Consider the following 24,280-nt stretch of genomic DNA (forward strand, 5'->3'; position numbering starts at 1 on the left):
CGGAGTTCACCATGCTTGGTGGTAACATGATATCTCAATTCGATTGCTCCAATGCACATCTACACAGTATATGGTATCTTTAGTCGACCGGTTTCTATAACTTGCTCCCCTTGTCCACGCCTTTCTCCCTCCTCTCCTTGAGTACTTCCTTTCTCAAACCAACCTCTACGTCTCTCGGGCCCTCCTTGTTGAACTTCACGAGCACGACATACTCCTCGTCGCCCTTCAGCCCGCTGTCTTTCAGCTCTGGGCCGGGTTTATCCAGTGCAAGGACTGACCGTCCATCCTCCCCGAAGCTCATCCCGATCGGACTGATGAACTTGTCCTTCCAGGGCACGGGATTGCCCTCCGTTTCAATCCTCCTCTTCAACGTCTCCCTTTTCCTGAGCACATCCTCTTTGCTATCCCCCGGCCCATCAAGTACTTCAGACACGAGATGCAACAGCAAAAATTGCGGCGGAAACAGGATGATCTGCCCACTGCGCGCCATACTCAACCAATCCCTCGCCCTCCGCCACTCCGGCGCCATCGTCTCGATCCGGTCCGCCGTCGCATGCACACTCGGGTTTCCCTGCTCGGACGGGTCGACAAAGTAAACATACATCTGGGTCGTGAACCGCTTGGGCACGTTGGGCGGAGTAACCCAGTGCGTAAAAGGTAGCAGACGGTCTGTGTCCAGCACGGCATCCGGCCCAGAAGTTTGGGCAAGCCATTCCTTGAATTTTAGATTATTGCTGTGGACGGCTTGTCTGCCGGCCTTTCGCGTGTCGCGCGAGATCCGCAGGAGGGATTTCGCCGAGCTGGATGACCGAGCCAGGAGGATTCCTGTTTCCTCGAAGAGTTCGCGGATGGCGCCGGTGCGGTAGGCGAGCGACTCTTTATGTCGGTTCACATCCTTGGGGTCGGAGGAGACCTCACCATCGGAGGCCTCGAGGTTTCCGCCAGGGAAGACGTGTGCTGAGGGGAAGGCGCTAGAGGTTTGGACGCGGTGAAGAAGAAGGATCTCGTTGGACGGCGAGACTAGGATTGTGCTAGCGGAGGGGGAGGCGGGAGCGGGAGTTTTGTGTTCCGAGTAGCCACGCACTTCGAACTTGGGCTTTGAGGGCGATTTGGACATGGCGCAGTTTGTAGGCCTGGCCGGACTGGGGGGTGGAAGGTGTGCGCGGTTGTCGAACCGGGTAAGAAATTGAGGCAATGGTCCTCGTGTGGAGCAGAGCAGTTGGCTGTATTGTCTAATGGGTGAGGAAGGTCTATGATTTGGTATCTGCACACATGAGCCTGGACTCGAGAACAGTGCAACACAACTTGAGTCCCCGGCTCCGACAAGATAAGGGAAGAAAGATGGGGACAACGTGGGCAGCGATCTATATGGGGATGTCGAGGATGGTACCCGCATCGAGAAACTCCTGCACGGCAAGCAGAGAGAGCGACCGAGGCTGAACGAAAGAACGACAGGTGGTGAGACAAAGGGAATGGAGCAGTATTCGCCCGTTCGGCTGTAAGATCAGTAGAAGGCGGAGAGGAGCAGAATCTCCACGACGTGGGACGCGTGAGCGGGCCGAGGTCCATTCCATCTCATCGACTAAAGTTTGTGCTCCAATCGCAGTGCTCGTGGAAGATGTGTGATTCTAACATGGTACGGAGTATGTAGGGAGATCGTGACTGTCGTTCGGAGACGATCATTCAATTCGTAGAGCCTTATCAAGCACTGGTATCAAAAGTCCGCTGTCTTCAACGCCCCGTCGCCATCGAAACGCCCATGTCGGTGTCGACCCCGGTCTTAAGAATCATGGGGTCCAACCCCGGCCGTGCTATATGTGCCTGCTTATGAGTAGAGCTTCTTCTCGAAGCTGTCCAAACCGTGGACATTTCCCTCCGCTTGAGCACTGACAGTCCGGAGCTCAAATCGCACCTTGCCGCTGTTCACCTCGTCCCGAAGCTCGACTAGGCTCTTGACGCCGATGTCTTGCATCGAATGCTGGAGGCCAGCCAATAGGTAGGGTACGAACTTGGTGACAGAACCACGATCCAGAACAGATCCTGAAACACCTTGAGCGACCAGCAGTCGGTCACTTTCCGAGAAGTAGCGCGCTGTTCCTGCGTTGGTCTTGGAGTTTTTGACTCCACCCCCGGCCTTCTTGTCCTCCATAGCATCGATACTGCCCATCCCACGGTAAGCCTTGACAAGCTTACCTTCTCGGTTGATGTATGATTGACCTGGTGACTCAGTGGTACCGGCCAAGAGACCACCCATCATGACCGTCGAGGCGCCCATTGCGATGCCCTTGACGATGTGCCCGACATTCTGGATGCCACCATCCGCGATGCAGGGGACGCCGAACTTTGCAGCAAAAGATGCCACAGCATGCACAGCTGTGGCTTGGGGACGGCCTACAGCCATGACCTCTTGCGTGATGCAAGCGCTGCCGCTACCCATGCCAATTCTCAGGCCATCGGCGCCAGCAGCGATCAGATTCGCAGCTTGTTCCCGAGTCACCACATTTCCAGCGATGATGTCGAGCTGCGGGTACTTCTCCTTGATGTATTTGACCATGTCGATCTGGTACATGCTGTTTCCTTGACTACTATCCAGAACCACAACGTCCAGGCCGGCATCCACCAGTTTCTGCAATCGGTTCCTGTCATCTGGTCTGGTACCAATCGCAGCGGCTGCGATAAGCTGTTTGGAATGTGGCAACTTGGAAGCGAGGGGGAAGTTGAGGTTCTTGAGGAGGTCGGAACGTGAGAGGAGAGAAACCAGGTTGCCCTCCGCGTCGACGATGGGCAACTTGCCTTTTCTTGACTTCCGGAGGACGTCGTTGGCTTCTGCAAGGGTGGTACCAGATGGAGCGGTGATCAAGTCTTTCGACATGACCTCAGTCACCGAATCATCTGCATTTGGGTGGAACTGGATGTCTCTCGTCGTAATGATACCAATTAGTTTGGAATGAAGCTGACCGTTCTCTGCAAATTTGTCAGCCGCTGCTCGGAGCGGCACGTAGATGGCTTGTAACAGCGAATGGTAGTTTTTATCAGACAGAAATCTCCATAATTCCCCATTGCAAGTTCATGCTGCGGATGAACGAAAGTTTAAAAGGGTAAATGTGTTTGGACATCATTTGTGACGGGACAACGGCTAGATTGATCACATACCTGTAACAGGGAAGCCGCCGAAGCCCCACTTCTCTTTGAGCTCTTTGGCTTCGCCCACGGTAGTCTTCGGAGAGAGGACGATCGGGTCTGAAATGAAACCGTTCTCGTATCTCTTGACTTTCCTGACCATGTCGGCCTGCTCGTCAGCTGAGCAGTTGTGGTGGATTACACCTAAACCACCCAGCAGAGCCATGTGTATGGCCATTGACTCTTCTGTAACGGTATCCATAGGCGATGAGAGGAGAGGGGTCTTAAGGGATATGCGCTTTGTGACAGGAGAATCGAGCGCGACTTCAGACGCCGCGAAGCCTGTGCATGGAAGTTAGCACGCGACTTCGCGGCCAGCATGACAAAATCTCAAGTACCGATATAACCAGGCAAAACAAGGAAGTCATTGTATGTCAACGCCCCGTTCTCTTTCGAATTGAGAAGACTCGTTATATCGAGCCCGTCGCGCGACTCGTAGGCGGATTCGAGGACTTGCAGGGCCTTGCAATGGTCCAGCACCTCCACCTTGCGGCTGACAGGAGTGCCGTTGGCGACGTCTCCATTAGCAATAGGCATCGTGCGGTAATCAAAGCAGTATTGACTTTCAGCAGACACTTGGAAAAACGTCTGCTGGGGTTCAGCGAGTGCCTTGCCAAAGAAAAAGGGAAAGGAGGGAAAAATTCCTGTGCCTCGAGAATTCACAAAGGAAAGGCGGAGAGAAAGTGGATCTCTGGTATTGCCAAGCTCGGCTCGCTTTCATTGTCATTGGTGGCCGCCTTGTGAGGACTAGCACCAGCCAGTACGCTTCGCCGCCGCATTGCTTCGCCGTAGTATTGGCGCATCTAGAGTGGGGCTGAGATCAATGTTTTTGTTTTACCCGATATGGACAACTTCGGCGTCAAACTCCAAGTTTTCCAGCAGTCAGGACTTCGATCGTGACTCCTACCCATTCGACCCAGTGGATGCCTCACAAGACCGTTGGCTAAACTCTACCCAAGCTTAGAGAGCCACGGCATTTTTAGACTCTCTCTTTCTGTCCGTTGAAGCTGTATGTGCAACAAGCTGATGCGGCCTTCGTGACGACCTGGATGACACCGAGCACAAGCAATTGAGGATGCGCCGCAAGCTTCGACTACGATCCTACTCGACTTCCTTCTCACAGATCGCTTGGCCTCTAGCTCTCTCCCGGGATGTCGCACTACGCTCTTCGCCGCGCACAGACGGACAACCAGTACAGCCTACCTCATCGACAAATCTCTGTGGCATCTACAGCGTCATCAGCCTATTCAGCCGCATCAAGCGCTTTCTTGCCAAGCCGAACGAGCACTGTGACTTCGACCAACTCCAGCATCTACTCAAGAGGATCTCCAGGACATAAACGTTCTAGCACCACAATCGAGGATATGACCCCTACAAAGGCTTACGCTGGAAGCAGCAGTATCGAGAACAGTCCCGACCATGTGTATCGCAACATCCGCCAATCGCTAAGACCTCTCCCGCAAGCGCCTTCACCTTCTCCAACGCCTAACGCAAGACGACCGAGTCCATACCATGCTCGAGCCCAATCAATTGATCACTTCCCCCAGACCCAGTCCGAGGACATATTTGTTGACAAGCAACACCCCCTTGAGCATCATCAAGACTCTCACACGGCAAGACCGCATCTTCATCATAGTATGACAAGCCCGCACAGCAACACGTTTAGAGCGCCCGATCTTCAGGACCTGCAAAAGTCTTCGACGGGCTACCTGAAAACGCTATCCAGATTTGCACAAAATGGCGAGGCTGAAGAGTTCGGAATTTCCCGTCCTGGTCAGTCTGTCGTTGGGCTGCACAATCGACGACAACTAAAGCGCACCGATTCTGCTGTATACGGTGGGCGGCCAGCACCTAAGAGTTATGGATGGGGTGACAGGAACTGGATGGACAAACAGCGACAATTTCTACAGGCATACGAATACCTCTGTCACATTGGCGAAGCGAAGGAGTGGATCGAAGATATCATCGACAAACAAATCCCGCCTATCGTGCAGCTGGAGGAGGCGCTTCGTGACGGCGTAACTTTGGCCGAAGTCGTCCAGGCTTTTCATCCTGATCAGAAGCTGCGAATCTTCCGCAACCCAAAACTACAGTTCAAGCACTCCGACAACATTGTCCTATTCTTCCGCTTTCTGGAAGATGTGGGCTTACCTGACCTCTTCCGATTCGAGCTTATCGACCTGTATGAGAAGAAAAACATTCCCAAAGTCATATACTGCATTCATGCACTGTCATGGCTCCTCTATCGCAAGGGCATGGTGGACTTTCGCATCGGAAATCTGGTTGGACAGCTCGAATTCGAGCACCATGAATTGGAGCAGACACAGCGCGGACTGGACAAAGCTGGAGTCAGTATGCCAAGTTTCTCTGGCATGGGTGCAAGCTTCGGTGAGCCGGAGCCTGAACCTGAGCCAGAACCAGTGGAGTCCGAAGGTGAGCGGATAGAGCGAGAGCTGCGTGAGCAAGAAGCCGTCATTATAGATTTCCAGAACCAAGTTAGGGGTGCTCTGGTCCGATTACAGCTAGGCGACGTGATGCAGCAGCTCTGGGATGGTGAGGCTGTTATTGCCGATCTTCAATCTCGGATTCGTGGTGATTGGTCACGACAAATTGTGGGATACAGGCTTGATATGCAGCGTTTTGCTGCGAGGCTCCAAGCTGCGACTCGCGGGTTTCTGGCGCGGCAGAGACAACGCGGAACGAAGCAAGCATGGAAGTCGCAAGAAGGCGAGATTCTCAAACTTCAGAATCTCTGCAGAGCAAGTCGAATCCGCGCTGAGACTCGCACGCTGAAGTCTCAATTCCGGAAGCACGACTCTGGCATTCGCAACCTACAAGCAGCAATCCGCGGAGCACTCTCTAGACAGGATGCGTTCGATCAATACGAAGAGACCAGGGGAGCGGAAAGCGAAATCCTCAGCCTTCAAGCCAATGTTCGTGGCATGTTGGCTCGGAGTCAGCTGCAAAGGGATCATGCAACTCTAGAACGACATGCTCGGTCTGTTATTCAACTCCAAGCTGCGACACGGGCCTTGTTTGCCAGGGCGGCTCATGGCAGGATGCAGGGAGCTCTTCAAAAGTCTGCACCGAAATGGATCGGCCTACAAGCCAGTATTCGGGCTGGTCAAGTACGTGCGGGCGTTGCGCGGCTGAAACAGTCCCTGAAGTCACATTCGACATCTATCAGCAAATTCCAAGCAAGCCTGAGGGGAGCGAATGCGAGAGAAAAACACAACGCGCTCAGGCTTGCTCTACTCCGGCAGTCAACCTCATCCATTTCTCTACAAGCTGTCATCCGTGGGTATACCCTAAGGCACCAGTTGCGGAGTCAACGACAATTATTGGACAGGCATGTTCCTCGCATCAGTCAGCTGCAAGCACTGGGGAGAGGCGCACTGCTTCGCAACCAGACTGCAGACCTGCTGGCAAAACTAGACGACAGTCAAGAGGGAGTCATCCAACTACAAGCTCTGTCGCGAGCCATGCTCTGCCGCGCCCATGTCGGTGACTTATTGAGCGAATTGGAAGCAAACGAGGCATCAATTACCCAGCTTCAGGCAATTATAAGAGCAAGAGCAATTCGCACCCGCTTTGCCGAGAAGCAGCGTCACTACAAGGAGAACATGGAAAAGGTCGTCAAGATTCAAAGTGTGGTTCGAGCCAAGATCCAGGGCAAAGCATACAAGAGTCTGACCGTAGGCAAGAACCCGCCTGTCGGCACTTTGAAAGGGTTTGTCCACCTGCTAAACGACAGTGATTTTGACTTTGAGGAAGAAGTGGAATTTGAGCGACTTCGAAAAACGGTGGTGCAGCATGTGCGACAGAACGAACTTGCCGACCAGTATATCACCCAGCTAGACATCAAGATCGCGCTGTTGGTGAAGAACAAGATCACGCTGGATGAAGTCGTGAAGCATCAGAGGCACTTTGGTGGCCATGTTGGTGCTCTTCTGCCAAATTCCGACATCGCCTCGAAGGACCCTTTCGATCTGAAGGCGCTCAATAAAACATCGCGTCGAAAACTGGAACATTACCAAGAGCTCTTCTTCTTGCTTCAGACACAACCGCAATATCTTTCCAGACTGCTCAGGCGCATCCGGGAACATGCAACGGCTGAGAAGGAATGCGATCGGATCAAGCATCTGGTCATGGGCATGTTCGGCTATGCTCAAAAGCGAAGAGAGGAGTACTACCTCGTCAAGCTGATCGCAAGATCCATCAAAGAGGAGGTTGACTGTTCAATATCATTCCAGGACTATCTCCGAACAAATTCTTTCTCGAACAAGCTCTTTGCGGCGTACAGCAAATCACCCCGAGACCGCAAATTCCTGAGAGATGTCCTTGGTCCGGTTGTCAAGGAAAATATCATCGACAATACTTCGCTTGATCTCGAAAGCGATCCTCTTCAAATCTACGTTTCTGCAATCAACAATGAAAAGCTGAGGACGGGTCGGCGAAGTCAGAGGGATCCTAATGTGCCCAGAGAAGTAGCTATTCGAGATACAGAGACGAGAGCAACATTCATCGCACATATGCAAGACCTTCGCGATATCACCGATCAATTCTTCCTTTGCTTGGAGGACTGTTTGCACAGAATGCCTTTTGGTGTCCGCTTTGTCGTCCAGCAGACCTATCAGCATCTGGTGGCACGATTTCCAGGAGAGGAAGCGGATTTTGTTCTTCAGCTAGTTGGCCAGTGGCTATGGCGGCACTACGTTCAGCCCGCTCTTCTAGAACCAGAGAAGTTCGGCGTTGCTGATCGTGCAATGACTCAAGAGCAGAAACGCAATCTGGGCGAAATCGCCAAAGTGTTAAACCAGGCTGCTACAGGTCGCGAGTTTGGAGGCGATAACATCTACCTTCAACCGCTCAACAACTACGTACGGGAGTCGATTGAACGGTTCGCGGTAATCTGGAGTCATGGTAAGTCTCTTACGGCTCTTTGAAGTGCATGCAAACTGACATCTTACAGTCATCTCTATACCGCCAGCTGAGGAGCACTACGATATTGATGAGTTCAACGACCTGTATGCCAAAACGAAACCAACACTGTACATCAAAATGGCCGATATCTTCTCCATCCACAAACTACTGTCTCAAGAGATCAGCGCCATCTGTCCGGGCCAAGACGATGTGCTTCGTGACATCTTGAGAGAACTGGGTAGCGTCCAGAGCAACGAGAGTGAACTTCGAGGTGTCAGCTCCAGCGAAATAAGTCTCACCTTGACACCCAAGTTGCTCAACTCAGAAGATCCTGATGCGGATATCAAGGCCTTGTTGACCGAGACCAAGCGCTGTGTTCTATACATTATCCGAATCCAGTCAGGTGCTAGCCTCCTCGAGATTCTCGTGAAGCCCATCTACCCCGAAGACGAAGAGAAGTGGGGAGCTTTGGTTGCCGAAGAGCTTCGATCGGGCAGCGGGCGACGCGGTGCATATGCCGATGCTAACAACCACCTTGACATCCTCTCTCTATCTTATCCCGACCTCAAGCGCATTGCTCTGGAAAACATTCTGCAGCTCGAATCTATCGGTCGCTTGACCAGGGCAAATCAATACCAAGACCTCCTCAACGCCATTGCGGTGGACATCCGTACGAAGCACCGGCGTCGACTTCAACGTCAACGAGAATTGGAGAATGTCAGAACCACATTGGAACGGCTTAATGAGCAAGCGGTGTATCTGGAACAGCAGCTGAAGACTTACAACGACTACATCGAGCAGGCCATGGTGACTCTTCAAAACAAGAAAGGCAAGAAGCGCTTTGTCATGCCCTTCAGCAAGCAATGGGAACACGAACGCGAACTTCAACGCTCCGGCCGCTCGTTCAAATTCGGCTCCTACAAGTACTCAGCCCGCACCCTCGCCGACAAAGGTGTCCTGGTCCAATGGCGCGGTTATAGTGAGCGACAATGGGATCGCGTGGACCTCACCATCTCCTCCAATGCAGTTGGTGTGTTCACTATTGACGGCAGTTCCGGCAACATGATGATCCCGGGTGCAAATGCACAGGTTCCATTGGACGACTTGTTGCAGGCGCAGTTCAACAACACGCAGTTCATGGAATTTTTCGAAGGCGCGCTAAGGGTTAACGTCAACTTGTTCTTGCATTTGATCATGAAGAAATTTTATAATGAATGAATGATGACGCTGCCGGCCAAATATGCATATTCGGGGAAGGAGGTCGAAGCGATGGATTGCAGGATGCTTGGGCACACGAGTGGTTCTGTTGGAAAGAGAGGACAGAGGGCATAGCACAAATGCTGAAAAGTCCCATAAGAGCTTTGCAACGATATGTCTGCCTTCGGCCGCACTCTCAGATGAAGTCCAACGGATTGATGCGTGGCTCCTTGCACTGGGCCCATTGTTAAGGAGGTTCACGATACCTGTGCTCGTTCTCAAACCCTTTGTATCGTACTAACCTTCCGTCGCCACCTATGCATGTAGAAACCTCCCATCCCTGCGACGGTAGGAAGAACAATGCAAGCGCCACAAGATCAAGGCTTTTGAAAACTTCCCCCCACCATTCCTCATCACAGCTTTCTGTTACCACATCAACTGCGGTGACATCCTCCAAGCTGGGTTGTCGCAGTCCCTGCTTCCAGCGAGATCGAGATCCCGAGTACGAGGTATTTGATCTTCCTGCGCGGAGCTCAGTCTGTGGTCAATCCCACCTTGGAGTAGTATTGCTCTTCGCACGAGCCGCCGTGGGTACATAGAACGTCTGTGCAGTCGTAACGACCGGAACCACTGGGAACCTTCACAGGAGGCGACAGAAACTCTACTCGAGGCCGGCAGGTAATGTAGCACCATCGCCGTGGCCGAAAGACGGAGTTGATGTCCGTCTCGGATGAGGTTGGCGAGTGTGAAGGGAGGATATCCCTGGTGCTGACGGCCAACAGTTAGCTGCCAACACGTTTCGGATCTCCTACGTTCTACCATGTGTCGGTCCATGAGAGTTCCTCAAGGTCATGATGCAGGACGCGGATGTGTCACGTCAACACAGTTGGGGTCCATACCGTGCATCACGAGGAGGCCGACGGAACTCAACTTCAGGCCCCTACTGTGTAAACAGCGACAACCCTGTTTGGAGCTACACTCGTCCTTTGCTGTCTGCTGGGTAGACATGCGAGCAGGGCGACTCCGTGCCTGACCTCCTGCATTTCTACGTTTGGCATCTCAGTGCCTCTTCATTCCATCAAAATGCAGGAAAGGCTTGCAAAATGTGCACCCCGATTGACGCAACTGACGGAAAGGTAAATTCTTTTGACACATTCGGAAAACCATCCTCTGCGTCATCCAGGCGTCGTTACGGAGTACAGTGCACGGTGCCGTGCTGTAGATCTTCTACCAGAGTCGGTAAAGACACTGGACGACTGGAAGCATTCCATCTGACGAAGACGAGGTTCGCGCTCGAGCACCAACCAGCCCAAAGGAACTATTGGCAGCTCGGCTTTGCAGGGTCAAGACGGAGAGGAGATGAGAGATATCTGTTGCGGGTACGGAGGCGTGCACACAAAGGCGTTGCCGCGCTAATTAAAATGACAGCCCCCGGCGGAATGACAGAGCAATTTCATGTGATGACACCACGCTCTAGGGGCTCAGTGCCTAAAGCACGCCTAGAACCATCCCACACCAGGGGCGCCTCTAGGTGTCACGGTGGGTGCTCGCTAACCCGCTTAAATAAACTCAGGGGTGGTTGCCTCGGACAACCAATAGTAAATAGGCTTGTCTTTCAAAGCACCGTCATTCCACCACTAGCGTGGCAACGCCTTTGTGTGCACGCCTCCGCAATCGTTCCGCTTCGTCCAAGCCACTTATGCAAGGTACGGCGCACACATGCAGAAGTGTCAGACGCGAAAGCCGCCTCAAATCGAAAAGGTGGAAGGGCACGGTCCGCGTCGACTGTCAAATCTCCGACACCTCGACAGACCCGGCGTTGCCGGCGTGACCGTTGTTGAGATTAGAGTAAGATGGTGCACAGGCTAGGAACAGGTGTAGGATCTCTCATGCGACAAGATCTACTACGGCACGTGTGAATGGAGTACGAAAGCCGGAATCCAGGAGATTCGAGCCGCAAAGGACCAAATCTCCAGGTATCATGAGACCACCGAGACGAAATTATTCTACCGACACCCAGAGTCACGAGCCACGCTCCGTACATAACAGGCAGTGTGAGATTCTGGGCAGTCGCCAGTTGGGCGCGCGGAAGCAGTCACGAGCAGTTTTAGTGACCCCCTTTACAACAGCCACCACTTCACTGGAGAGCACTGCCGTCGCCGCGTCCACCGCGACTCGGCTTCGTGCCATGAAAAGGGGACGCGCGGTCGACGAGCCCCTTATCACTTCGCGTGATGTCAAGGTGGTTCAACAAGAGTGCGGCTCGGTGCTGGAAAGCAACGGTGGTCCAACGGAACATCCCAGGACGAGTATATCGATTGGCGCCCGAGACATGGACAATGCAGGATGTATAGGCCTGATAGGGTTCGTGGCCTTGTCCTCTTGCCGCGCCCAGAGCAGGGCATGGTCGAATCGGCTGCGAGACAGGCACGGCACAGCATTGGTCGTGACGTGTTTGAGCCTTACAAGAATCAAATAGTGGAGAGCTTTCATGGTGCTAGCGCCTGGGAAAAAGTTGGTATCGGCTCGTTGGAGCTCTGTTCCCCTTGCATTGGTATGCCGAACCCAGTCGAGCGAGCATGCATGACCTGCCATCTCACTCAGGGGTAACACCAACATGCGAGGTCTGTTTCTGCAGTCCCGGGCTAACGTCCAAGTCATTGCCAGATAGTCTGAGCGAGTAGCATGCGTGGGAAAGGCTGTGGGAGGGGCCCTGGCTAAGGTAAGCTGATGGCAATCGGTGATCTCGGAACATCAAGCCATCATACAGCATGATCGAAGCCGACCAGCATGGCCCGAGTACGGGAACAGGCGGGTGCTCACAAAAGAATGATAGACCCCCATTCTGATGCGGTTGAATCTGTGCAGACTTTGTGCCTCATCCATAGCGCTCGCTGTCCCCAGTGACCAATATCTCTACCTCGTCTATCTCAGGCATCCCTCGATGGTGGCACCTCTGTCAACCCATTGGCTACACACCTACCATACCGTGTAGGCTCCTTTATTCCCTACTGTGTATTCAGTCTGCCAGCAGCACCTGCCTACTATGGCCTGCCACCAGCGCAACTCATCCATGGCATCGTCAACCAGGACCGTTACCCCAATGGATAGTTGGGAGTCATACTTCGACTCTTGGAGGGTGGAGGATCACGAAATACCTGACTTGCATCCGCCTCCAGTACCAACAATCATCGAGCCCATCATTCTGGACGATGAGCTCTACCACCCAAACAGCCTTCTAAATGCAAACTTCAATTTTGACCATGCCTTGGATTTGGACCTGGACAGGGAGCTCGACCAACACTACCAAGACTATGAAGCCCGGTGCTCTCCCAAAGCGTTTGGGAGATTGAACGCGGCCAATCCTGCGAACAAAAGGCATGCGATCATCGTGTCGAACCGACGGGCCTCTGCAACCCGCGCCCTTGGACCAGGACAAACGGTGCACCAAATCCACCAGATTCGAAGAGATCGCCAGGCTGCACCAGTCAGGAGAATGCCTGATGACGTCGGCGGAGGAATGCAGGCTGACGAGATGGCAAATACCACGACCCAGCCTTGCGTGGCACCTGAGTGGCGCGGGTACGAAGCTGAAACAGCGAGATCTCGCGATGCCGCATGGGCTTGCAGAACCCTGCAGATAGCTCGAGCAGATCAGCGTCAGCAGCGAGCTACGACACCGTTTTGGACAGCAACTTCGGCAGCGACAGCAGATGAAGCTCGAAGTCGCGGAGACGGCCAGAGAGCCAGCAGGACACCAGCCCGCAGAGCCCCGAACGCTTCCTCAGCAGCCGCATCTTTAGGCGTGGATCCGCCGCTAAACCCACCTGTAAGTGACCGTCGATCCCCTGTGATTTATGATATCATGGCCGCTAAGCCCCCCATGCCCCTCCACGATTGCCCGTCTGCCATGCTTGCTTGCGTTCATGCCTCGTCACTCACTGCTTTCTCCTTCCCAAACGGCGTCACTGCGCCCGAAACTTGATGTCGAGATTCCATCTTTCATCTTCCACTCACTTTACTCTCTCTCCATTCTCGTCCAACCAAGTCTTTTTTACCCTTTCGTCTCCCCTGTATGAGCTGCAGTGCTGCACTGCATCTGCATTTCTTAAGCCCGACTGGCAATTGGCACGGCACCTCCTACTCCTACGCTTAGCTTACCTGGGCTGCGTGCTGAATCATCCACCGCATTCATCCTGCAATACGAGATCTGGGCCCAGGACCATTCCTCCCGCCTGATCCTGCCGCTACTGTCACTCATACCCCATTAACTTTTCTTCTAATCTCGACCTCGCACTCATCCTCACTTGTCACCAGTCTGGCAGCTCGACGTCTTTTGGCCCTGTCCTTCTCACTCTTCCTCCTCGTGCAACTCACGCCCGCTGTACCACTGCTAAGATGAGCACCATTCAGAATCTCAAGAACTTCATACGTCATGGCAAGCAAGCCCGCGCTGCCGAACCTCCCCGCGACCAGCCCACCACCAACGTCTCGCCAGTCCACGCTCAACAACAGAAATACCACCACGCAATTAGCGATCCACTGGGTCACAACCAACGGCAACTGCAGCAGGACGTACAACCTCAACCTGGACAGTATTCCGTGGCCGCTGGTGACAACCGCAATGTCGCGGCTCAGGCTGGCGGGGCGGCAGCCCATGTTGCAGGCAAGAACCAGAAGATCAACCAGGCCGATATCCAAGCTATTGTCGCTGAGGAGAGAGAGAGGGCCAGCAAGATGCCGAGATATCCGGGACTTGAACGGTTCATACTGGTAGAAAAGATGGGCGACGGCGCCTTCAGCAACGTCTACAAAGCTAGGGACACCCAAACTGGAGATGAGGTCGCCATCAAGGTCGTCCGCAAGTTCGAAATGAACTCGAATCAGGTATGCCTGGAGTCAGGGGACGCTGCCATGTTATCGACCTCCCTTTTCCAACCCACCCTTTCCCCTTCCATACCCTCCCCCTGCGTCGGCTTCTCCCCTGCCTAGTAGCCTATAACCCCTCCCATCTTCGCTCCAAAATCCACCACTCCTTCAAGGCAGCTTCAAAACCAACCTCTCGTAACCTAGGGCGATGCTCACCTTCATCCAAACTTCAAAAAACAACCAAAGGGCGTGGAGGTGCGCACATTTTTTTTACTTTAACCTTAGTTGGCCTCATCCGTTGTTCTCCAATCAGCGTTATCGAGCCACTCGATACTTGGCCGACCGCAGACTGACCAGTGTTCATAGCGGGCCAATATTCTGAAAGAAGTCCAGATCATGCGTCAGCTGGATCATCCCAACATCGTCAAGCTCATTGACTTTTCCGAGTCACGACAATACTACTACATCGTTCTCGAACTTTGTCCTGGTGGTGAACTTTTCCACCAAATCGTCCGCCTGACATACTTCAGCGAAGACCTTAGCCGTCACGTCATTACCCAGGTGGCAAAGGCACTTCATTACCTACACGAAGAGACGGGCGTCGTTCACCGGTGAGTGTAACAGGTTGGAGACAAGTATTAGGAACACAACTGATCTCAACCCAGGGACATAAAACCCGAAAACCTTCTGTTCTACCCCATACCCTTCGTACCGACACGCAATCCCAAACCGAAAGGCCCAGATGACGAAGACAAAGCCGACGAGGGAGAATTTATCCCAGGCGTCGGTGCTGGCGGTATTGGTCAGATCAAGATTGCCGATTTCGGTTTGTCCAAGGTTATCTGGGATTCCCAAACCATGACGCCATGCGGCACGGTGGGTTACACGGCCCCGGAGATTGTCAAGGATGAGCGATACAGCAAGTCAGTCGACATGTGGGCTCTTGGTTGTGTCCTCTACACTCTCCTGTGTGGATTTCCACCTTTCTACGACGAATCGATTCAGGTCTTGACTGAGAAGGTTGCCCGTGGTCAATACACTTTCCTCTCCCCCTGGTGGGACGATATCTCAAAGTCGGCGCAAGACCTGGTCTCCCACCTCCTAACTGTCAACCCTGACAGACGCTACACCATTGAAGAATTCCTGAATCATCCATGGATTCGGAACACCACTGAACCTACATACGCCGCTGCAGACGCCCCGCCCTTGGCCACACCCTTGTACATGCGTCAAAAAGACCAAGCTCAAGCAGCGAATCTCCCCGCAGAATTTCCTGGTACCCTCACTCCAGGAGGCAGGCGAGCAGATTTCAGGTCTCCGGGTGCAGTTAACCTACGTGAAGTATTTGACGTCGGCTATGCCGTGCACAGACAGGAAGAGGAAGCCAAGAGAAGAAAGAATTTCAAGCAAGGTTACCGAGGAGCCGGTATACCAGGCGGTCTGAATCCACTGAATGAAGACGAGGACGATGAAGAGGACGAAGAAGAGGTCTCGAGTAAAGTGCCAAAAAGTCAGCAGCCCGCCGATGTTTCGAGTATGGAGGCCAAGATGCGTACAACCAATCTTGGACCACAACCATCCGCGGCAGCACAGGCGAGAGCGTCGGCTGCTCCGGCTAGAAGCCAACACCATGCAAGTCAGCAAGAGCAGCGAGGCTACGGACAACATAGCGCGGCCGTCGCAGCTGCGGCCAAACAGAGCGTCGGAAGGAGGAACAAGCAACCGTTCGAGCTCAGTTTGGACAACTCGACACTATTGGGCAGAAGAAACAAGATAGGGAATGCGAACCCGAACGAGCCATCCAAGTTGAGAGAGGAGATCAGTGCTCGGTAAGACATGAGGGGCGGTCGATACAACGGCAGAACCATTTGAATGCCAGACTTGGGCACAGTTGGATTGGCTTGGTCAGACGCCTTGGTCAGGTCAAAGTGCGGGATCGGAGTGATTCTGCGAATTTCAGGTCGCTGATGAAGAGGGCACGGAATGAATGTGAGCGAACTGTCAATAATCCGAATTTTACTCGTGCATCGAAGGCCATAGGCTAGAAACAAGCAATGCACAAGAGATACACTCAGCCTGATGATGTCTAGAAATGAATCATGAAATTCCATGCGTCCTCTCATCTAGCCTCTGTCCCCCACAAGCTGGCCATGTGCGTGCCATGTGGTTTCGGTTATGATATAGGCAGCTTACTATGGTATGATCACGCGTGTCCTTTGCCCTCTGGGAATCCGACATCCGGTAGCGAAGATCGCCGCGAGTCATGTGCGCGATGGGGTTAGAAATTTGATCCCGCCTTCACCATGCACGACCGCACGCACGAAGCATGTACTAAGCCGTGTACGAAGCCGTGTACGAGATCCGGCATCTCCTGGGGGCCTTTTCCCGGCGGGTCCCTCCCCGTCCCTGGCCATTACCCCGTCCCTGCCCGTTTAGAAGATGCAATAATTACTCCGTACGGTATGTAGCTCCGTAGCTAGACGGACATGACCGAGCCAACATGGTGAAATTTCTGGCGGCTCCTCCTTCGACTGGTACCATGGCTATCGCCGTCCCTCACGTCTTTCTTTCTTGCTGGTCATCTGCTGTGCTGTGCGGACTGTGTTCAATTTACGGCCTGTTGAGAGCAAGATTTCATATATAATCAGGACTAGGTTGAGCCTGGCCACCGAGCCTTCCCGCAATTTCATACGCCATATTTAGGAGCCCAGCTCACCTCGGGTTCAGTTTCAGCTGCATATAACTTGTCCATGACATCTAACCAAGGGAGAGAACAGCAAGACTACGGAACTCCCCTGGACCAGCCTAGTCTGGCCCAGGAAGCAAGCCGTCTAGCACCAGATCAAGGACACCCACTGCAGACTTATCCGTCAGGACCAGCTTCGACACATGACGATCATCACCGTTACTCGTGGCGGCACTCCAGCACAACACATCCTTCATCTGCCACACTACCGGTAAGCACTGGAGTGGGACTAGAGAAGCCTGCGTGGAAAGACAGTGAACAGACGCTCGATGCCTTCACTGACTCTAGCATGGACGACGAGAAGAGGTCTGCGACCATCGCAGAAAAACAGTCAACTGACGCCCGGGAAAATTCCCAGCTGAGGCGCCCAAGCCTCGGGTCTCGCAAGGGGACGTCCGCCGCTCCATCGATAGCCGCTGCGCCCTTCACAGGTCCTGACTGCTGTGACCTTGAACGGCCGCACAGCCATCACAGTCATGGAGTTCTTAACAAGGACAACTGCACCTCTCGACCAAGATCGTCCTCATCTTCGAGCTCGGTGCCGACGTTAAACCAAGTTCCGAGTAACCTGGCCACAGCCAGCCGAGTCTCAACCGATGCCTATGGCAATACCTACCCCGAAGGAGGGAAGGAGGCGTGGCTCTGCGTCTTGGGTTCGTTCTGCGGGCTGATGGCTGCGTTAGGAATGATGAACACGCTGGGAACCTATCAAGCTTATCTCTCAACACATCAGCTTCAGTCGGAAAACGAGAGCACGGTTGGCTGGATCTTCGGCATCTATGCGTTCCTCTCTTTCTTCTTTGGTGTACAGATTGGTCCAATCTTCGATGCGAAAGGTCCGCGATGGCTTGTCCTCGCCGGGTCCGTCCTCATGCTCGCCTCGCAACTCGTCATGGGCGTTTGCACTGAGTACTGGCATTTCTTGGTCGTCATTGGTGTGATGGGCGGGACAGGGACATCCTTGGTCTTCACGCCCGCCATTGCTGCACTCGGTCATTTCTTCCTGCGCAAACGCGGCCAAGCAACTGGTTTAGCTGCCGCTGGTGGCTCGATGGGCGGAATTGTCTTCCCCTTGACTCTGCAGGCATTATTCCCCAAGATTGGATGGGCGTGGTCGACTCGCGTTTGTGCCTTGATCAACTTGGTTCTGCTCATTGTTGCAAACCTGTTCATCAGATCGAGGCTCCCACCTCGAAAGGCCACAAAGGAGAACATCTTGCCCGACTTCCGCATCTTCAGGGATCCCGTCTTCGCACTTACCACGGCTGGTGTCTTCTTCGTCGAGTGGGGCCTCTTTGTTCCTCTTACTTATCTTTCCAGCTACGCACTGCGCAATGGCGTTTCATCATCCTTCTCCTATCAGATCATTGCCATCTTGAACGTCGGATCTTGCTTCGGACGCTACTTCCCCGGGTTTGTGGCGGACAAGGTCGGCCGTTTCAATGCCCTGGTGGTCACGATTGCTTTATGCCTTGTGTCGACTTTGGCATTCTGGCTCCCTGCCGGGGGCAACATCGCATTGATCATAGTCTATGCCCTCGTCTTCGGTTTCGCGTCCGGGTCTGGCATCTCATTGACGCCGGTCTGCGTGGGACAACTCTGTAGAGTTGAGAACTACGGCCGTTACTACGCGACCTGCTATACACTGGTGAGCTTTGGGAGCCTGACGGGCATTCCAATTGCCGGTCAGCTCGTTACCGCGTGTAACGGGGAATACTGGGGTCTGATTGTCTTTACAAGTTGCAGTTATGCGGCTAGTTGCGTTTTGTTGAGCGCGGCTCGCATCGTGGGCGCAGGATGGAAATTGAAAGTGGCTTATTGACTCGATTCTGGCACACAAGAGCGGCGTTAGGGGCTCATACGAGCATTTGCACAATAGGCTCGGAAGGAATAGATCGAAATTTCACATAGCGATGTTGATAAACGGAAAATGGGATTGTTTGGCGTGTAGTGTTCTGCGGTCCTGAAAATGCTGCTGACTCTTGCCGTCCACGTCGACGTGAAGGTGTCTAAGATTCCTGCCTTCTTCATCCTCGTTAGTCTTCCGTCTCAGTCTTCTTCTCCCGTTCGCCATTCCCATTTTCTCTTCGTGAAGTTTGACGTTTCGTCCGGCAAGACGTCGCACGAACAGGGTCACAACCCCTGCAAGACAAGCCCGAGTCGAATCTCCGATTGCAAGCCCCCGCGACAATTGGGGGGCGAAGACTTTCCCGGCAGCGTGCCGAGGACAGAGCACGAACGTTTCAGCTGGATTGACAGCTCTGCAAAACTCCCACCGACCCACAAGCAGCGAGATCTATGACTTGTTACTGGAAATTTCGATGGATGGAGGAGCATATACGTTGAAGTTGTCGCTGAGTCGCCGCGCTTCGAAACGGATCGCACCAGTCCATGGACGACCGCGGCTTCGTTCTGGACGGTCATGCCACTGCGCGAGACGTGTACAGTACCCTCCGCGACGATGAAATTCGCACCTTGTTGCTTGCCCCTGGCAAGAATACTCCAATGGTCTGCGAATTGCAGGTGATACCATCTCCGACAAGCGCCCAGTTCGAAGCACTTTCATATGTCTGGGGCGACACCACAAAATCCAATTCCATTTCGTGCAATGGCTTCGAGTTCACTATCACCGAGTCGTTGTATACTGCTCTCACTCACTTGCGATACCCGGATTCGTGGAGACGGATCTGGGTGGACCAGCTGTGTATCAACCAGCTCGAAAATCAAGAGTTGATGAAGCAAGTTGCAATGATGGGTAAATCATCGATGCTCTCTCAAGTAGCATGCCCTTCTGACAAGGGGACACTAGGAAAACTCTACTCTTCAGCGTGCCGCGTGATCATCTGGCTGGGTAAGTACGACAAAAAGATGTCATTTGCCTTCGAGCTGGTTCAGGAGACTTCATTGAGTTCAAGTCTCGTCCGCTCCGACTTCCTTCACTCCTCTTCAAGGCCGCCGACGCCTCGAAGAAAGTCACTGCCGCCACGAACCACGCCACGATCAGTGGGCCTCTCGGGACGCTCCAGCCGTGCCTCGAGCTCACGGGAGAGCCTGACCAGCCTCTCAGCTTCAACCTCTAGCCTCGACAGCCAGTCTTACCCAACCACGCGACCGAAGAATAGGCGAAACAATACACCCCCTGCGCTGAAACATGCACTGTCAATCTTCCAGCACGTTTACTTCTCGAGGAAATGGACATTTCAGGAGATTGTTCTGGCTAAAGCGGCAATCATCTGCTGCGGCGACCTCGAAATGGCATGGAGCGATCTTTCTCTATGGTACTTCCACTATGCGTCCAAGCTTCGCAGCTCCAGCCTGCTGTACGACTCCGATGGCGCCTTTGAGAACATTCTAAAAGTACGAAATGAACTCGACAAGGGCACGCTGACGTTGAGCAACCTGCTCATGCTAACCAGACCGAGGCTGAGCACGAAGCCCGAGGATGCGGTCTATGCTTTGCTCGGCTTGGTGCCTGATTTGGTGGCGTCTTTGGATCGCTCCTTCGAGGCGATCGTATCCTCGGCAGAAGAAGATCTTTTCAGACTATACTTGGAAGTCTTCCGACATTGCATCGATAAAGAGCAGGATCTGGCGATCTTGAGTGCTGCTGGGAGATACAGGGGCAATGCTCAAGCAGTAAATTGGCCTGGTTGGCTTCCAGATTGGCGGCAGAAACTACCACTGCGACCATTGGTTCTCAGCAATCCCACGGAGCTTGGTCCAGAATCTGCTTTCGATGAGGAACTCCCTTCCAGCTCCTCGATTCCATTGGAACGGGTCAAGCCACTACTCTACAAGTTGCACTTCGACCCCGCAAATCTGCCTCTGTCGTCACGCCGATTGTCGATGGTCGTTACCGGGGTCCGCCTAGGCTGCATAGTTACGCGTCCACTCGCGTGGCCTGGATCATTCCTGGTCGCTGACTCATTGGGCCGGTCCGCCTTGGATGATGTCTTCGCCATGGGTCAAGACAAATATTCACAGCCACTGGCTTCCCTGGCCTCCTCATTCACGACACTGCTACATCAGTCTCCGACAGTGAAGGGATCGACGGTGGAGCAGAACTATTCTGCGAAGCTGATTCAAACTTCACTCGAAGCTGATGCCCGATGTTGCGCCGTCCGAACTTCTGCCATGGTCGAGACCGGAGATTTGCTCTGTGCATTCACAGGTGGGAAGGTGCTGTATGCAATACGGCGTCTCACTGAAGGGCGCAACCCAGATGGCAACGATATTGTCAGACGTGGTCTCAGGGGGAAGGGCAAGCCTCAAAACTCTTGGCGCCAGACCGTCCGGTCTTCGCCTGCGAACGCAACTCAACAGGCTCTCAGATGCCTCTTCCTCGGCGAATGCGCCGTGCACGGGCTGAATCCAGCGGAGTTGGTGGGACATCAGATAGATGATGAGCAGATGATGGAGTTCGAATTGACATAGGGAAAGCTGTGGACACCGCCAGTTACCGGATCGATCTCAAACCTCTCAGACAGCTTTCGCCCAAGATGATCTGTGAGGAGCCAGACAATCACGTCAAAAGGTGTTCGAGTCTGGGCAGCTCGGGCGTCCTCCAGCCCAAGTTTGAAACCATTTGGCTCTTCCTACAATACTGTGACAGGAGCCGAATAAGCACATACACGGTCTCGAAACGTGCTCTAAGACCTCCCATGTGGCAGTCCCTCAGGCGGACCCAGCAGCTCTGACGACAGGCCACCCCAAGGTTCTCAGAGAGCCAATCAGAGTGCATCGAAAGTTGGCTTTTGTGGCGCAGTCGAGGGCCGGTTTCTATTCCGGCCATGGACCCAATCACAAGGAGACTCACCGACTGCACCCAGCAGAGGCCGGAATAGCAGACAATCAATTACTTAAGATCGAAGCAGGAGAGGAGGGGCTGCGGTGAGCTTCTCCTTCTCACCAGTCTTTCGACAATACTAACAACTGCAGCCCAGCTATCACGCGCCCGACCCGCGGAGGCTTCCAGCGGGCTTGCGAACACGATGTCCCACCAACTCAATTCTACAAGCTGAGAATCCCCGGTCTTGACCGGCTGGGTGCAACGGCACTGTCCGTCAGATACAGGAGTCTCTACTGAGAATGTCAATCAGGAGTTTGCGATGTTGCTGCATGTGGTCGCTGGGGGACCATGTTAGCGCCAAGACAAGGCTGGCTGTCCTAAGGACTGGATGGAATCGTGGTGATGGCGATGTCTGCGGGATCTCTTTACCAGGGTTGGTATGATGGTTCTTGCGTTGCAATGGAGTCGCATGCAGTGATTGAGCAAATCGCTCTTCTCCTATCCTGCAGTGGTTCTGGTGGCGGAAGGCATTCCGGCCTCTTGAGTATATCAATCTGTCCCGCTCTCGAGTTGAGCCTGGCACAGACCACGCTGCCAGGAGCCCATCGTCCTGCTTCTTCTGCCAGTCCCCAGATACTAGACAAAAAGACCCTTGACTCTTCTTCAGACGGTTGCCCAAGCATCAGCGAGGATGACATACCTCACCGACTCGCCCCCTCTCCCACCACTGGCCGCTCTCTTCCCAAATATCCGCTCTAACGTCGGCAGCCTGCCTCGGTCCGCCGATCCATTCACGGTCACTACGTCTACCGGCTTCCTGCCCTGTCGTCCCCCTTTGCTCCGCCTTCCAGCACAGTTCGATCCCCTGTCGGCCATTCTGGACGACATGCCAATCGTCAAGGCCGATGGTTCACCTGGGCTGCTCGCCACATTCGAGCTGGGTCCGCTTATCGACTCTGGTGTTCTGCCGGATTTGACGTCTTACGTTGACAGCCTGCGGATCGATGAAGGGGAAATAGACCTCGAGTGTATCACTGCTCTCTTCCGGGACTACTCCTTCCTTGCCAGCGCCTATCTGTTGGAGCCTTGTTGGGAGATGTGGTGCAAAGATCACGATGCTGGCTATGGCTTAGGCAGAGCCGTGCTCCCGGCATGTATTGCCTCTCCACTCGTCAAGGCTGCAGACATGTGAGTGATAGCATTCTGTATCTTCTTGTGATTTTAGCTTATCGATGCTCTTACCTCTAGCCTTGACATTCCGCCATTCATGTCGTATGCTGCCTCGTATGCACTGTACAATTACAGCCTCGTCAAGCCGAATCTGGGAGCGAGTGTTTACGAGAATCTTCGCCTCATCCGCGCCTTCGAACGTGGACTTGATCACTCAAGTTCAGAAGCTGGCTTCATCCTCACGCACATCCACATGGTGCAAGAGACCGGGCCTCTGATAGCGGGCGCTGTCGACCTCTTGTCGACGATCGAGAACAGCTGCAACGATACATCTGCAGCTATCACCGCTTTCCAGACTCTTTTATCCTCCATGACCCTGATTGAATCCCACATGGAACAGATGTGGACACATTCCTTGCCGAAAGACTACATCTCCTACCGGACCTTTATCTTCGGCATCACTTCTCAATCCATGTTTCCTCATGGAGTGATCTACCAAGGCACACGCTATGGAGACACGAAACCGCTATATTTCCGAGGAGAGTCCGGAGCAAACGACAGTATCATCCCACTCCTGGACCATCTGCTGGAGATACCCATGCCCAAAAACCCGCTGACAGAGATTCTCAGGGATTTCAGGAGCTATCGACCGAAGCCGCACAAAGACTTTCTCGCCTGGGTCATGAGCAAGAGCGCAGAGATCGGTGTTAGAAAATATTGCACTCATCCTCCATCTAGCCCTACCGCCGGAGGTGACGAGAATCCCTGGTTGCTGCCAACACTATATGTTAAACTGCTGGACCATGTCCGAAGCTTCCGCTGGCGCCACTGGCTCTTTGCAAGAGAGTATATCATCAAACGGTCCTCGCATCCTACTGCTACAGGAGGAAGTCCTATCGTCACCTGGTTGCCGAACCAGCTGTTTGCTGTCATGGATATGATGCAAGAGGTCTTTGTTGATAGTGGGCTTGCGAGGTGTGTCGGGCAGGACGTAGGACAGGAGGTCAAGATGGTACGGGAGATGATGGATAACGTTGCCAGCCAGAGAGAAAAGCTGGACAAAGAGGTCAAGAAGTACTGTTCTGAAAGGAGCGTCTAAGACCTAGGTGCACACTTTCATGTATACGGTGCCAAAAAGGATAAAAAGCATGCTGTCGGCCGGCACAATAAGCCCATGTGGATGCACAGAGAGTCTCAGCCGCCTCCAGCCCCCAGTACAGCGTATGATATTTGGACATTCACGAAGGACTCAACCCCTTCAGCCTCCTTCTTGCCAGTGAACAGTGCCAAACTCCTAGGTGCCTGCCAGAGCCTCAAATCACTCCGCCCCTTCCGTCCTTCACGATTTTTCCCGCTCTCGACACACCTGACCGTCAGGGTCTTCCACCAGCATCACTTTTCCCCAT

At 53.5% G+C, this 24,280-nt stretch overlaps 7 protein-coding genes across 7 annotated transcripts; 5 read left to right on the top strand and 2 right to left on the bottom strand.

Annotated features, from left to right (window-relative positions):
• Positions 1 to 94: 94 nt before the first annotated feature.
• On the bottom strand, positions 95 to 1,117 carry A1O7_01965 (uncharacterized protein; the record flags this gene model as incomplete). The annotated part of the gene is made up of 1 exon (XM_007756001.1): positions 95 to 1,117. One exon carries the CDS (start codon positions 1,115 to 1,117, stop codon positions 95 to 97), a length of 1,023 nt encoding a protein of 340 aa, XP_007754191.1.
• A 708-nt stretch (positions 1,118 to 1,825) lies between these two features.
• Positions 1,826 to 3,717, bottom strand: A1O7_01966 (inosine-5'-monophosphate dehydrogenase; the record flags this gene model as incomplete). The annotated part of the gene is made up of 3 exons (XM_007756002.1): positions 1,826 to 2,964; positions 3,154 to 3,462; positions 3,519 to 3,717. 3 exons carry the CDS (start codon positions 3,715 to 3,717, stop codon positions 1,826 to 1,828), a joined length of 1,647 nt encoding a protein of 548 aa, XP_007754192.1.
• A 614-nt stretch (positions 3,718 to 4,331) lies between these two features.
• Positions 4,332 to 9,321, top strand: A1O7_01967 (IQ domain-containing protein containing GTPase activating protein; the record flags this gene model as incomplete). The annotated part of the gene is made up of 2 exons (XM_007756003.1): positions 4,332 to 8,103; positions 8,153 to 9,321. The coding sequence occupies 2 exons, from the start codon at positions 4,332 to 4,334 to the stop codon at positions 9,319 to 9,321; spliced, it is 4,941 nt and encodes a 1,646-aa protein (XP_007754193.1).
• Positions 9,322 to 13,698: 4,377 nt separating this feature from the next.
• On the top strand, positions 13,699 to 16,002 carry A1O7_01968 (CAMK/CAMK1/CAMK1-RCK protein kinase; the record flags this gene model as incomplete). The annotated part of the gene is made up of 3 exons (XM_007756004.1): positions 13,699 to 14,187; positions 14,536 to 14,780; positions 14,835 to 16,002. 3 exons carry the CDS (start codon positions 13,699 to 13,701, stop codon positions 16,000 to 16,002), a joined length of 1,902 nt encoding a protein of 633 aa, XP_007754194.1.
• Positions 16,003 to 17,204: 1,202 nt separating this feature from the next.
• Positions 17,205 to 18,737, top strand: A1O7_01969 (uncharacterized protein; the record flags this gene model as incomplete). The annotated part of the gene is made up of 1 exon (XM_007756005.1): positions 17,205 to 18,737. One exon carries the CDS (start codon positions 17,205 to 17,207, stop codon positions 18,735 to 18,737), a length of 1,533 nt encoding a protein of 510 aa, XP_007754195.1.
• Positions 18,738 to 19,306: 569 nt separating this feature from the next.
• A1O7_01970 (uncharacterized protein) lies at positions 19,307 to 21,349 on the top strand (the record flags this gene model as incomplete). The annotated part of the gene is made up of 4 exons (XM_007756006.1): positions 19,307 to 19,670; positions 19,725 to 19,766; positions 19,811 to 19,918; positions 19,983 to 21,349. The coding sequence occupies 4 exons, from the start codon at positions 19,307 to 19,309 to the stop codon at positions 21,347 to 21,349; spliced, it is 1,881 nt and encodes a 626-aa protein (XP_007754196.1).
• Positions 21,350 to 22,395: 1,046 nt separating this feature from the next.
• Positions 22,396 to 23,973, top strand: A1O7_01971 (indoleamine 2,3-dioxygenase; the record flags this gene model as incomplete). Its single annotated transcript, XM_007756007.1, has 2 exons — positions 22,396 to 22,892; positions 22,953 to 23,973. 2 exons carry the CDS (start codon positions 22,396 to 22,398, stop codon positions 23,971 to 23,973), a joined length of 1,518 nt encoding a protein of 505 aa, XP_007754197.1.
• Positions 23,974 to 24,280: the final 307 nt, after the last annotated feature.

This window comes from Cladophialophora yegresii, assembly GCF_000585515.1.
Source record: "Cladophialophora yegresii CBS 114405 chromosome Unknown aczIN-supercont1.2, whole genome shotgun sequence".
Taxonomy (NCBI): domain Eukaryota; kingdom Fungi; phylum Ascomycota; class Eurotiomycetes; order Chaetothyriales; family Herpotrichiellaceae; genus Cladophialophora; species Cladophialophora yegresii.